Source organism: Oncorhynchus gorbuscha, linkage group LG07 (assembly GCF_021184085.1).
Source record: "Oncorhynchus gorbuscha isolate QuinsamMale2020 ecotype Even-year linkage group LG07, OgorEven_v1.0, whole genome shotgun sequence".
Classification (NCBI taxonomy): Eukaryota; Metazoa; Chordata; class Actinopteri; order Salmoniformes; family Salmonidae; genus Oncorhynchus; species Oncorhynchus gorbuscha.
Window position 1 is genome coordinate 31,095,319 of NC_060179.1, and position 12,998 is coordinate 31,108,316.

A 12,998-nucleotide genomic window follows, 5' to 3' on the forward strand; every position below is an offset into this window, starting at 1 on the left:
CTGTGCGAAGTTGCTGGATATTGGCAAGAACTGGAACTGTCTGTCAAACAAGTTGATCCAGAGCATCCCAAACATGCTCAATGGGTGACATAACTGGTGAGTATGCAGGCCATGGAAGAACTGGGACATTTTCAGCTTCCAGGAATTGTGTACAGATCCTTGTAACATTGGGCCTTGCATTATCATGCTGAAACATGAGGTGATGGTGGTGAATGAATGGCACGACAATGGAACTCAGGATATCGTCATGGTCTATAAAATGCAATTGTGTTCGTTGTCAGTAGCTTATGCCTGCCCATACCATAATAACCCAGCCGCCACCATGGTGCACTCTCTTCGCAACGTTGACATCAGCAAGCCGCTCACCCACAAGACGCCACACAAGTGGTCTGCAGTTGTGAGGCCGGTTGGACGTCATTCTCTAAAATGACATTGGAGGCGGCATATGATAGAGAAATTAACATTCAATCCTCTGGAAACAGCTCTGGTGAACATTCCTGCAGTCAGCATGCTAATTGCACGTTCCCTCAAAACTTGAGACATCTGTGGCATTGCATTGTATGACAAAACTGTACATTTTAGAGTGGCCTTTCCTTGTCCCCACCACAAGGTGCACCTGTATAATGATCACACTGTTTAATCAGCTTCTTGATATGCCACACCTACCTGGTGGACGGATTATCTTGACAAAGGAGAAATGCTCACTAACAGGGATGTAACCAACGTGTGCACTAAAATTGAGAGAAATAAGTTTTTTTTGTGCGTTATTGAACATTTCAGAGATCTTTTATTTCAGCTCATGAAACATGAGACCAAAACTTTACATGTTGTGTTTATATTTGTGTATATGCAGTCCTGTGACGTCCGAAAAGCTTTGGTTCTTGGGATCTGATAAAGAGAGGATTTTTTTACACAGGATGACAACAAGTGTCACTGAAATGTTCAATGTTCAATCTAGAAATGGTTGTTTCCTCAAAGAGTTGCAACTTTTTTCCAGATATCTAGAGGATCCGAGGGACAATATTACATTGGAATGACCGTTGGTTTGGATAAGTCTTTTAGGTATGTAAAATGACTGTTGACTGTTCCCTGGACATTTAAAACAACCTGAAGTCCTACCACCTCTTTTCAGAGATATTTGTGCATGAGCATGTTTTGTTTGTCACAGTCCAGTGAACATGCCTGAAATCTGTGTTTCTCTGCCGAGTGGAGAAACGTGTGCTTTCAAGGTGTGTAGTTGATTGAATAGATGCTCACAGTTCAGACTGGGTTTGTGTACTGTATGTTTCAGCTGGTTGGATGGGTCTCCTGTTGTGTTTACCGCGTGGGATCAAAACGAACCCAACTTCGCCAACAACGATGAGAACTGTGTGACGATATACAAGAGTATGGGTACGTCTAATTCCAGAGGGATTTAGCAGTTATACTGCAACGTCCATGGGACTTTCTCTAACATTCAGGGGACGCTCCCAGGATGTCATTTTGTAAGCTGGGTCTATATCGGGTTGTGTCTCTTTGTTTCTCTGCATCTCTAGGGTACTGGAATGACATCAACTGTGGAGTAGAGCTGGCCTCCATTTGTAAAAGAACCACCAGTTTCACTAACACGACCATGGCCCCCACCACTGTACCCAAGGGAGGTTGTGTCCCAGAATGGATTGCTTTCCAGGGGAAGGTAACTGCTACACTACTACAGTACCACCACCACATACTATAAAATCATACAAGGACATCCTTCTGTAGTCTACATACACCTGCATGGTACACCAGCAGAGAGAACCTCACACAAACTTTCCTTATCATGTGATGACCCAATGTGATGCAGACCTGTGTGTGGAGAGTCATTGTCTACATCCCAAATGGCACCCTATTCCCTTTGTAGTGCAATACTTTTGACCAGAGCCCATGCACTATATAATCCATTTTATTTGCTGTAGTAGCGTGTGATGTTCCAACACACAGCGTGATGATGCATCATGTTTCCACAGTGCTACAAATTCATTGGAGACAGCGATAAGAAGCCGTGGCAGGAGGCCAGGACCTACTGCATCAACCAGGGAGGGAACCTGGCCTCTGTCCTCAGCGAGAAAGAGCAAGGTGGGTGAGGAGGCCATCCTTCTAGAGGCTAGAGCTTTTGGTAACCGAAAGGTTGCTCGATCGAATCCCCGAGCTGACAAGATAAAAATCTGTCGTTCTTCCCCATAACAAGGCAGTTAACCCACTGTTCCTAGGCCGTCATTGTAAATAACAATTTGTTCTTAACTAACTTGTCAAGTAAAATAAAGTTTAAATAAATAAAAGTGTACACCTCACCGCCAAATCTACCTAAGACAATGGCATTGCCCAAGGTAGAATGAAATAGAATGAACATTGAAATTCTAAAAAGTAATTTAGCATTAAACCATGCTATTAAAATTCTGTCAAATGTTATGTGTTCAATTATATTGAGGATGTGTGCAATTATAAGCATGCAACAATAAATCTTATAGACATTGGTTAACAAGTGCCAAATAATTGAAATGCTAACCAATGGAACAGGGGTTGATAATCCTTTGCATGTAAACAGTATATATGGATTCACTTGTTGACCCTTCATTGTTCTGACTGGTCTTCCTCCCAGCATTCCTTACCACCCAGATGCTTGGGAATCCTCAGGACATTTGGATAGGTCTGAACGACGTCAACTCGGAGATGCGCTTCCTATGGACGGAGGGGAGAGGGGTTTCCTATACCAACTGGGCAAAAGGGCATCCAACGTCAGTGCCAGACGGACGATATTCATTTATGGAAGAGGTACAAGACTTACAGTAAAAATAACTGTTTGCTGAACACAGATTAAGTGACTTCCTGGAAACAGATAAACAATTGTTCTGAATAGAGAATCCCCCCCCCTTGAAAGTAGGTAGAATAATATCTACTTTCAAGGAAGATTCTTTATTGAGAATGATTTTAATCCAGAACTGCGCCTTCAATCTGGGTTTGGGAACCTTTACATGTTAGGCTTTGGGATTTTGATTGACTTATTGTCAATAAATCCAAATGCAAAACAACCTTAACCAGTCAAATGAGAATTCTGAAGAGGGGATCTAACCTTTTCATCTCCTTCCCAATCTCTCTTCCAGGTGTTTGACTGTGTGGTTCTGGTGGGCAGCTCTCAAAAACAGGCAGGAATGTGGAAGGTGGAGGACTGCTTAGTATCCCGTGGTTTCATCTGCAAAAGGAATATTGGTGAGAAGAAGCCATAGTTCAGTGAGGCAGCTCTAGGTTTGCAAAATTCCAGTAACTTTTTTACAATCTCCAGGTTTTCCAGAAATCCGTAAAGCCTCCAAGCAGCATTTTTTTATTTTTTTATTTTTTTATTTCACCTTTATTGAACCAGGTAGGCTAGTTGAGAACAAGTTCTCATTTGCAACTGCGACCTGGCCAAGAAAAAGCATAGCAGTGTGAACAGACAACAACACAGAGTTACACATGGAGTAAACAATTAACAAGTCAATAACACAGTAGAAAAAAATAGATTCTATATACATTGTGTGCAAAAGGCATGAGGAGGTAGGCGAATAATTACAATTTTGCAGATTAACACTGGAGTGATAAATGATCAGATGGTCATGTACAGGTAGAGATATTGGTGTGCAAAAGAGCAGAAAAGTAAATAAATAAAAACAGTATGGGGAAGTGGTAGGTAAAATTGGGTGGGCTATTTACCGATAGACTATGTACAGTTGCAGCGATCGGTTAGCTGCTCAGATAGCAGATGTTTGAAGTTGGTGAGGGAGATAAAAGTCTCCTTCAGCGATTTTTGCAATTCTTTCCAGTCACAGGCAGCAGAAAACTGGAACGAAAGGCGGCCAAATGAGGTGTTGGCTTTAGGGATGATCAGTGAGATACACCTGCTGGAGCGCGTGCTACGGGTGGGTGTTGCCATCGTGACCAGTGAACTGAGATAAGGCGGAGCTTTACCTAGCATGGACTTGTAGATGACCAGGAGCCAGTGGGTCTGGCGACAAATATGTAGCGAGGGCCAGCCGACTAGAGCATACAGGTCGCAGTGATGGATGGTATAAGGTGCTTTCGTAACAAAACGGATGGCACTGTGATAGACTGCATCCAGTTTGCTGAGTAGAGTGTTGGAAGCTATTTTGTAGATGACATCGCCCAAGTCGAGGATCGGTAGGATAGTCAGTTTTACTAGGGTAAGTTTGGCGGCGTGAGTGAAGGAGGCTTTGTTGCGGAATAGAAAGCCGACTCTAGATTTGATTTTAGATTGGAGATGTTTGATATGAGTCTGGAAGGAGAGTTTACAGTCTAGCCAGACACCTAGGTACTTATAGATGTCCACATATTCTAGGTCGGAACCATCCAAGGTGGTGATGCTAGTCGGGCGTGCGGGTGCAGGCAGCGAACGGTTGAAAAGCATGCATTTGGTTTTACTAGCGTTTAAGAGCAGTTGGAGGCCACGGAAGGAGTGTTGTATGGCATTGAAGGTCGTTTGGAGGTTAGATAGCACAGTGTCCAAGGACGGGCCGGAAGTACACAGAATGGTGTCGTCTGCGTAGAGGTGGATCAGGGAATCGCCCGCAGCAAGAGCAACATCATTGATATATACAGAGAAAAGAGGCGGCCCGAGAATTGAACCCTTTGGCACCCCCATAGAGACTGCCAGAGGACCGGACAGCATATCTGGAGAACCTGCCAGTTTTTGGCAAGTTATCGATAACCCTAGTTGAGGCTGTTCAATTCCAATTCTTCGGTATGTGGTCCAATAGAGTATCCCTCTTTAGGTTCCCCTCCAACAAGTCTCCTTTGGTTTCAGATTCTCAGATTGTGGTCCCTGCCACCACAGAGTCAATGAAGACGTTCTTCAAGCTGGGAAATGACTCCTTCAAACTGGTGGTCCAGAAGATGAACTGGGACGAGGCCCAGAGGCAATGTAAAGCAGACGATGCAGAGTTGGCTAGCATCCTGAACCCCATCACCCAGGCCTTCATCACAATGCAGAGCCACAAATACAATGAGCCCATGTGGATCGGCCTCAACAACAACTTGGTAAAAGTCTTTAGTATTGACATTGCTCTATGCCAATCATTTGGGTTACAGAGACTAAATATCCTAGACAATATGTTGATCAGACTAACTATAAATATGGAGATTTGTGATCTTCAATTTCCTCTTTACAAGGCCCAGTATTTAAAAAATGACCTAACTTGTTGGACTCTGGCTTTGGTTTAAGAGCTAGTGCAGCTCCAAAGAGGACTTAGCATTGATATGATCTCCCACTGTTATCCATTGGATCTCCTACTCTGACGTGTTCATTTAAGAAACCAAAGCGGTTTTGTGTTTTTAAACCTGTAATCTTTCAGCTGGACCTTGCCCCCAATGTGCGTTGTTGTCTTTGTCTCTGTCTCTCAGACTGAAGGGCGTTTTAAGTGGGTGGATAACTGGCCTCTATCTTACACCAAATGGGGTGAAGATGAGCCAAAGAACAATATGGCCTGTGTTTACATGGATACGGACGCCAAGTGGAAGACAGGCGACTGTAGTAACACCTACTCCTCACTGTGCAAGAGATCACCAGGTCAGACAAGGCCTTTACTCCATTTACCCACAATGCCTGTGTTTAATGCTTGATCAATCCAAAAGTGTGTCTTCTAAAAATGTTGTATGCAGTAATGTATCAGTTGTGCCGACATTGACCATATACATCTCATGTAAATCAACTTCAGTATGTGAACTTCTCTGGCCTCTTTTAAAGACATAGCCCCCAGCCAGCCCCCTCAGCTCCCTGGCAACTGCCCCGAGCCCAAGAAACGCAAGACGTGGGTTCCCTTCAGGGGTTACTGCTACGCCTTCCTCAACTCTGTGGTGGACAACTGGGCCCACGCCACTGTGGAATGTCTCCGAATGGGTACACACTTCTTCTCCTTCACACCAACTGTCATTCAGACCACAATTGTTGTGTCCCAAACGGCATGCTATTCCATGGTCAAAAAGTAGTACACTACATAGGAACTGGGGTGCTATTTGGGACATACCCAATGTTTTAATTGAATGTAGAGCATATGAACATATTCATTAAATGAATGCAAGAAATTCAAAGTGATTGATGGTGATGATGAATACGGGTAGTAAGTTTCTCTGACAACAGGAGCATCCCTGGTGAGTGTCGAGGATCCATTGGAGGCCAGATTCATCCAGGAGAAAATTGAGCTACTGCAGGATGGATCCAAGTCATTCTGGATTGGCATGCACAAAAGCCATGAAGGTCAGTACCTATGGTTATAAAATTCAGCGAAATTGCCCAAAATTTCCAAACAGGATTTCTGGAAAATCAAGGAATTCTTGAAAAATTACCGGAATTTTGAAACCCTATCAATGCATTTTACTGACAACCCATAACATTGAGGCCGCTGGCTCAAAAAGCCTTTTCCCTCGAATATAAAACATGTTTAACTAGCAACATCAACTTAAATGAACAAATGGCAAGTACAGTACCTACCCATCTCTTGCAATTCTAATATTATGTTCCATTTACCCAACCATGTTTATTGATTTATAGTTGTTCAATGACAAAGAATCACCCATGTCAAAGGATATAGGTTTGACCCAATGTTCTTGTTCCAGGCGACTGGATGTGGATTGACAACAGTGTGGTGGACTATACCAACTGGAAACAAGGGATGCCAAAGAGTGAACAATGTGTGGAGATCCAGTCTGATAGTGGTCTGTGGAGCACTATCAGCTGCAACCGGTACAAGTCGTACATCTGCAAAACAGCCAAAGGTGAGTTGGACTCAGCTGATAGATTCAAGTATTTAAGATGGGATGATATCAGAGTCATTATTCAAGAAATCATGTGTTTGTTGTATCAGCTTAGAATTGTCTTGCAATTATGTTTTGTGAACAACTTTATCTCTTTCTTTTGCAGTCATCACACCAACAGAGAAGCAACCAGTTGTTGGTGAGTGTCTCACAGCAGATATAATTGGTTAGCGTAAAGAATGATACATTTGATCAGTTTTGACAGTCAAATCAATGCTTTTCTTGCTCCAGGGCATAGTCCTGGGATCAGTTTCCCCTCACCCAATCCGTAACCATTAGTGGAGGAAATGCAAAACTGACCCAAGATCAGCTTCTAGGGGCAACTTCACTCTACTCCACATGTCTGAACATTATACAGGGACTAAAACCAATCCCACCAATAATTTTGCCAATAACACTGTGACTTCCTTTCTTCTAGCTCCCCTAGTGGAGGAAGCTCCCCATGGTTATGCCGGCATCGTTGTGGCAGTCGTCTTGGTGATAATAACAGTGGTAGGACTCGGAGCCTTCCTACTCCGCAAGCGGATACCTACCCCCGTCCTGGGAGAGTGTACTTTCGACAACACCTTGTACTTCAACAACCCCATCCGCCCAACAGCCGCTGTGGACACCAAGGGCCTGGTGGCCAACATAGAGCAGAACGAAACAGCTTAGACAGGACACAAAGAACCACCAACAGGTGAAAACACTTTTGAGACAAGTTTTGATATGAAAAATACCCCAAAAGCATGCTGCTGGTGTTAAGGCCTACCCATTCTGAGATTGCAACTAAATCTGAAACCATTCACGTACTATCTTTGTTCATTTTCTGGCTCTGTAAATAATGGGTGAAAATTATATGCACTTTGTGCATATCAGCATCAGTCATCAAGGATACAGTCCAGATGTACAGCTAAGATTGCATATGCAACCACTGCACAAATGATAGAATCAACAACAGTCATTTTATTTGGTCTAATGGAGCCTTGTACAGATTTATTTGGTGTGTGAAACTAAAGTTCAAAATACAACCACTGTACTTTGCTTTGTTTTTGCCAAGTTATATTGTAAATATATGCTCAAAGAGAGAGAAATAAAGTTTTGAAACAAATGTCTTTGACCTTATTCTCTTACTCACACTTCTCACACATTGCATGCTAAATCAATACATACTGAATCCAGGCGCATTTAGAGGATTAATACAAAATGTTTGGAACTATATACAGTAATTGATTAAAGAGGTTATTGGGTCGTTCCACCAATTTCGGTGACTTTTAAGAAGTGTGACATGGTCCCCCAAAAAACTTGATTTCACCTAATTTTAACATTCTGTCATTAAGAGTACATGATCAACTTCATAAAAAAACATGTTTTCCCATTTCAAGAGGTAAATAAATAAAAAATTACTACGGTTTGACCATAACAGGGTTGACGATTTTCATCTTAAATCAGCCATAAAACCCCATTCTATATATAGTGTCTTCTGGAAGTATTCACACCCCTTACAGCCTGAATTTAAAATTTATTAAATGTAGATTTTGTGTCACTGGCCTACACGCAATACCCCAAATATTCCTAAACATGCATCCTGACCTTAAAATGAGGGACAGACATCAATGAATCCCTAATCACATGAAATACATAATACTCTTCAGAAATGACTGTCGAAGCAACAAAAGCACGAGAGCTTTACAATGATGATGACAACTTGAAGAAATGTTGGGGTTAAGTGGGTTAAAATCTTTCTAGAAGTCACAGAGGGTGCACTGAGGGTAGACAGAGGGTGCACAGAGGGACATTCTAAAATGCTGAATTTTGGCACTTCGGCAAGTTTTCATTCATATTAAAAACCTGATTGATTGAATTTTCCATGTGGTCAATATATACTGCTCATAACACATCCTAGATCTGAATGAATGAAATATTCTTATTAAATACTTTTTTCTTTACATAGTTGAATGTGCTGACAACAAAATCACAAAAAAATGATCAATGGAAATCAAATTGATCAATCCTTGGAGGTCTGGATTTGGAGTCACATTCAAAATTAAAGTGGAAAACCACACTACAGGCTGATCCAACTTTGATGTAATGTCATTAAACAAGTCAACATGAGGCTCAGTAGTGTGTGTGGCCTCCAAGTGCCTGTATGACCTCCCTACAACGCCTGGGCATGCTCCTGATGAGGTGGCGGATGGTCTCCTGAGCGATCTCCTCCCAGACCTGGACTAAAGCATCCGCCAACTCCTGGACAGTCTGTGGTGCAACGTGGCGTTGGTGGATGGAGCGAGACATGATGTCCCAGATGTGCTCAATTGGATTCAGGTCTGGGGAACGAGCGGGCCAGTCCATAGCATCAATGCCTTCCTCTTGCAGGAACTACTGACACACTCCAGCCACATGAGGTCTAGCATTTTCTTGCATTAGGAGGAATCCAGGGCCAACCGCACCAGCATATGGTCTCACAAGCGGTCTGAGGATTTCATCTCGGTACCTAATGGCAGTTAGGCTACCTCTGGCGAGCACATGGAGGGCTGTGCGGCCCCCAAAAGAAATTCCACCCCACACCATGACTGACCCACCGCTAAACCGGTCATGCTGGAGGATGTTGCAGGCAGCAGAACGTTCTCCACGGCATCTCCAGACTCTGTCACGTCTGTCACGTGCTCAGTGTGAACCTGCTTTCATCTGTGAAGAGCACAGGACGCCAGTGGCAAATTTGCCAATCTTGGTGTTCTCTGGCAAATGCCAAACGTACTGCACGGTGTTTGGCTGTAAGCACAACCTCCACCTGTGGACGTCGAGCCCTCATACCACCCTCATGGAGTCTGTTTCTGATCATTTGAGCAGACACATGCACATTTGTGGCCTGCTGGAGGTCATTTTGCAGGGCTCTGGCAGTGCTCCTCCTGCTCCTCCTTGCACAAAGGCGGAGTTAGCGGTCCTGCTGCTGGGTTGTTGCCCTCCTCCTCCACGTCTCCTGATGTACTGGCCTGTCTCCTGGTAGCGCCTCCATGCTCTGGACACTACGCTGACAGACACAGCAAACCTTCTTGCCACAGCTCGCATTGATGTGCCATCCTGGATGAGCTGCACTACCTGAGCCACTTGTGTGGGTTGTAGACTTCGTCTCATGCTACCACTAGAGTGAAAGCACCGCCAGCATTAAAAAATGACCAAAACATCAGCCAGGAAGCATAGGAACTGAGAAGTGGTCTGTGGTACCACCTGCAGAACCACTCCTTTATTGGGGCTAATTGCCTATCATTTCCACCTGTTGTCTATTCCTTTTGCACAACAGCATGTGCAATCAATTTATTGTCAATCAGTGTTGCTTCCTAAGTGGACAGTTTGATTTCACAGAAGTGTGATTGACTTGGAGTTACATTTTGTTGTTTAAGTGTTCCCTTTATTTATTTATATATATTATAGTATATATATTAAAGGGCACTTCATTTAATATAACAGGCTTTTAAATTTCAATATTGGTGCACAATTTCTACTTAAAATATCAAAGAGCAGTCATTTTGTGGAACCACCCCATTACACATATTTACGAGGACAGGAAGAGATGGAAAGAGAGAGGAGAGAGCTCAAATTAATGTTACCATTAGGACCACAAAGAGCCTCAGAAAGGAGAGTGGTGTGGAATGTCCAGTGTGCCCTTTAGGCTGTGCAACCCTGTCCAACAACACAAAGGAAACACAGTGCCTCAAAACCCACTCAAACCTAACTGTCAGCAGGTCCTTAACTACACACACACACCAGTTACGGTAATTAACAACTTCTGAGAGAAATGAACTGACTTTCGATTAAAATTCACTCCTTAACTCAGTCAGTCACTAAGTTAGTCAGTGAATCAAGTTAGTAAGACGCTAACAATTCTAGGCAGAAAGAACATTTTTGTAACCCTAATGTTCCCCTAATATTCCCCTAATGTTTGTGTCTAGTTTTCCGTTAGTTCGTGGAACATTCTATCTATGTTAGCAAAAACTTTCTGATAACCCTTTTTAGCGTGTTTTGGTGTTAAAGTTAGAAGACCATTGCCTTAATGTCAAACATAACTTACCCAGAACGTGGTTACAATGTTCTCAGAATATACAACAATGTTCTAAAAGCATTTTATGGGACATTGCAAGAACATTCATGCATCCATTGTTCTGAAAAACAGCCCCAGAGCATTATTCCTCCTCCACAAAACTTTAGAGTTGGCACTATGCATTTGGACAGGTAGTGTTCTCCTGGCATCCTCCAAATCTAGATTAGTCCATCGGACTGCCAGATGGTGGATAGTGACTGATTCATAACTCCAGAGAATGCGTTTCCACTGCTATAGAGTCCAACGGGGTTGAGTTTTACACCACTCCAGCCGACGCTTGACATTGCACATGGTGATCTTAGACTTGTGTGAGTGTGGATGCTCGGCCATGGAAACTAATTTTATGAAGCTCCTGACCCACAGTTCTTGTGCTAAAGTTGATTCCATAGGCAATTTGGGAACTCAGTAGTGAGTGTTGCAACCGAGGACAGACCATTTTCACACGCTGCGCCCTTCAGCACTCGGTGGTACCGTTCTATGAGCTGGTGTGGCCTACCACTTCGAGGCTGAGCCGTTGTTGCTCCTAGACGTTTCCATTTCACAATAACAGCACTTACAGAAATGGGACAAACTAACTTGTTGGAAAGGTGGCATCCTATGACGGTGCCATGTTGAAAGTCACTGAGCTCTTCAGTACGGGCTATTCTACTGCCAATGTTTGTCTATGGAGATTGCATGTCTATGTACTCTATTTTATACACCTGTCAGCAACAGATATGTATAGGCGTAAGGTGACTAAGCAACAGGATAAAAGATAAACAGAGTAGCAGAAGCTAGTATGTGTGGGTGTGCGTGTGGGTAGTCAGTATAAATATATGTGCATATTATGTGTGAGTGAGCAGATGATGGCATGAGTCTGTGTGCGTGAGTGTGTAGGGCCCTGTGAGTGTGCATAGAAACAGTGAAATACAAAAAATAAAAGGTCAATAAAGATACAAGATTAACTTAGAAATTATTGTAGCTATTTTGTTAGCTATTTATCAGTCTTATTGCTTGGAGATATAATCTGTTGTGCCTGTTGGTGCCAGACTTGATGAACAGGTACCGCCTGCCAAGCTAAAGCAGAGAGAATAGTCAATGGCTTGGGTGGTTGGAGTCTTTTTTCTGGGCCTTCCTACCATACCACCTGATATACAGTGTCAGTCTAAAGTTTGGACACACCTACTCCTTCAAGGGTTTTTCTTTATTTTTGCTATTTTCTACATTGTAATGTAATGGTGAAAACATCAAAACCATGAAATAACAAATGGAATAATGTAGTAACCAAAAACGCATTAAACAAATCAAAATATATTTTAGATTTTAGATTCTTTAAAGTAGCCACCCTTTGCCTTGATGACATCTTTGCACACTCAGCATTCTCTCAACCAGCTTCATGAGGAATGCAGTCTTGAAGTAGTTCCCACATATGCTGAGCACTTGTTGGCTGCTTTTCTTTCACTCTGTGGTCCAACTCATCCCAAACCATCTCAATTGGGTTGAGGTTGGGTGATTGTAGAGGCCAGGTCATCTGATGCAGCACTCCATCACTCTCCTTATTGGTCAAATAGCCCTTACACAGCCTGGATGTGTTTTGGGTCATTGTCCTGTTGAAAAACCAATCATAGTCCCACAAAGTGCAAATTAGATGTGATGGCGTATCGCTGCAGAATGATGTGGTAGCCATGCTGGTTAAGTATGCCTTCAATTCCAAATAAATAACTTGCAGTGTATCCAGCAAAGCAACCCCACAATCACTCCTCCTCCATGCTTTACGGTGGGAACCACACATGCGGAGATCATCCGTTCACCTACCCTAATAGCGGTTGGAAGCAGAAATAAAACATCAAACCAAAGGACAGATTTCCACCGGTCTAATGTCCATTGCTCGTGTTTCTCGGCCCAATTCAACCATGAAAGCCTGATTCAAGCAGTCACCTCTGAACAGTTGATGTTGAGATGTGTCTGTTACTTGAACTCTGTGAAGCATTTACTGTGGGGCAAAAAGTACTTAGTCAGCCACCAATTGTGCAAGTTCTCCCACATAAAAAGATTAGAGGCCTGTAATTTTCATCATAGGTACACTTCAACTATGACAGACAAAAAGAGAAAAAAATCC

The 12,998-nt window shown here is 43.0% G+C and overlaps 1 protein-coding gene across 1 annotated transcript in view; it reads left to right on the top strand.

Moving 5' to 3' along the window:
- The window catches only part of LOC124039794 (macrophage mannose receptor 1-like), a 28,260-nt gene extending 20,348 nt beyond the window's left edge, over nucleotides 1–7,912 (top strand). The window contains 13 exon segments of the mRNA XM_046356177.1: nucleotides 998–1,062; nucleotides 1,292–1,392; nucleotides 1,536–1,675; nucleotides 1,989–2,097; nucleotides 2,621–2,793; nucleotides 3,123–3,228; nucleotides 4,817–5,049; nucleotides 5,413–5,578; nucleotides 5,756–5,908; nucleotides 6,149–6,265; nucleotides 6,625–6,783; nucleotides 6,929–6,961; nucleotides 7,241–7,912. Of these exon segments, the coding sequence (XP_046212133.1) occupies nucleotides 998–1,062; nucleotides 1,292–1,392; nucleotides 1,536–1,675; nucleotides 1,989–2,097; nucleotides 2,621–2,793; nucleotides 3,123–3,228; nucleotides 4,817–5,049; nucleotides 5,413–5,578; nucleotides 5,756–5,908; nucleotides 6,149–6,265; nucleotides 6,625–6,783; nucleotides 6,929–6,961; nucleotides 7,241–7,476 (1,791 nt within the window). The 3' untranslated portion in view covers nucleotides 7,477–7,912.
- Nucleotides 7,913–12,998: the final 5,086 nt, after the last annotated feature.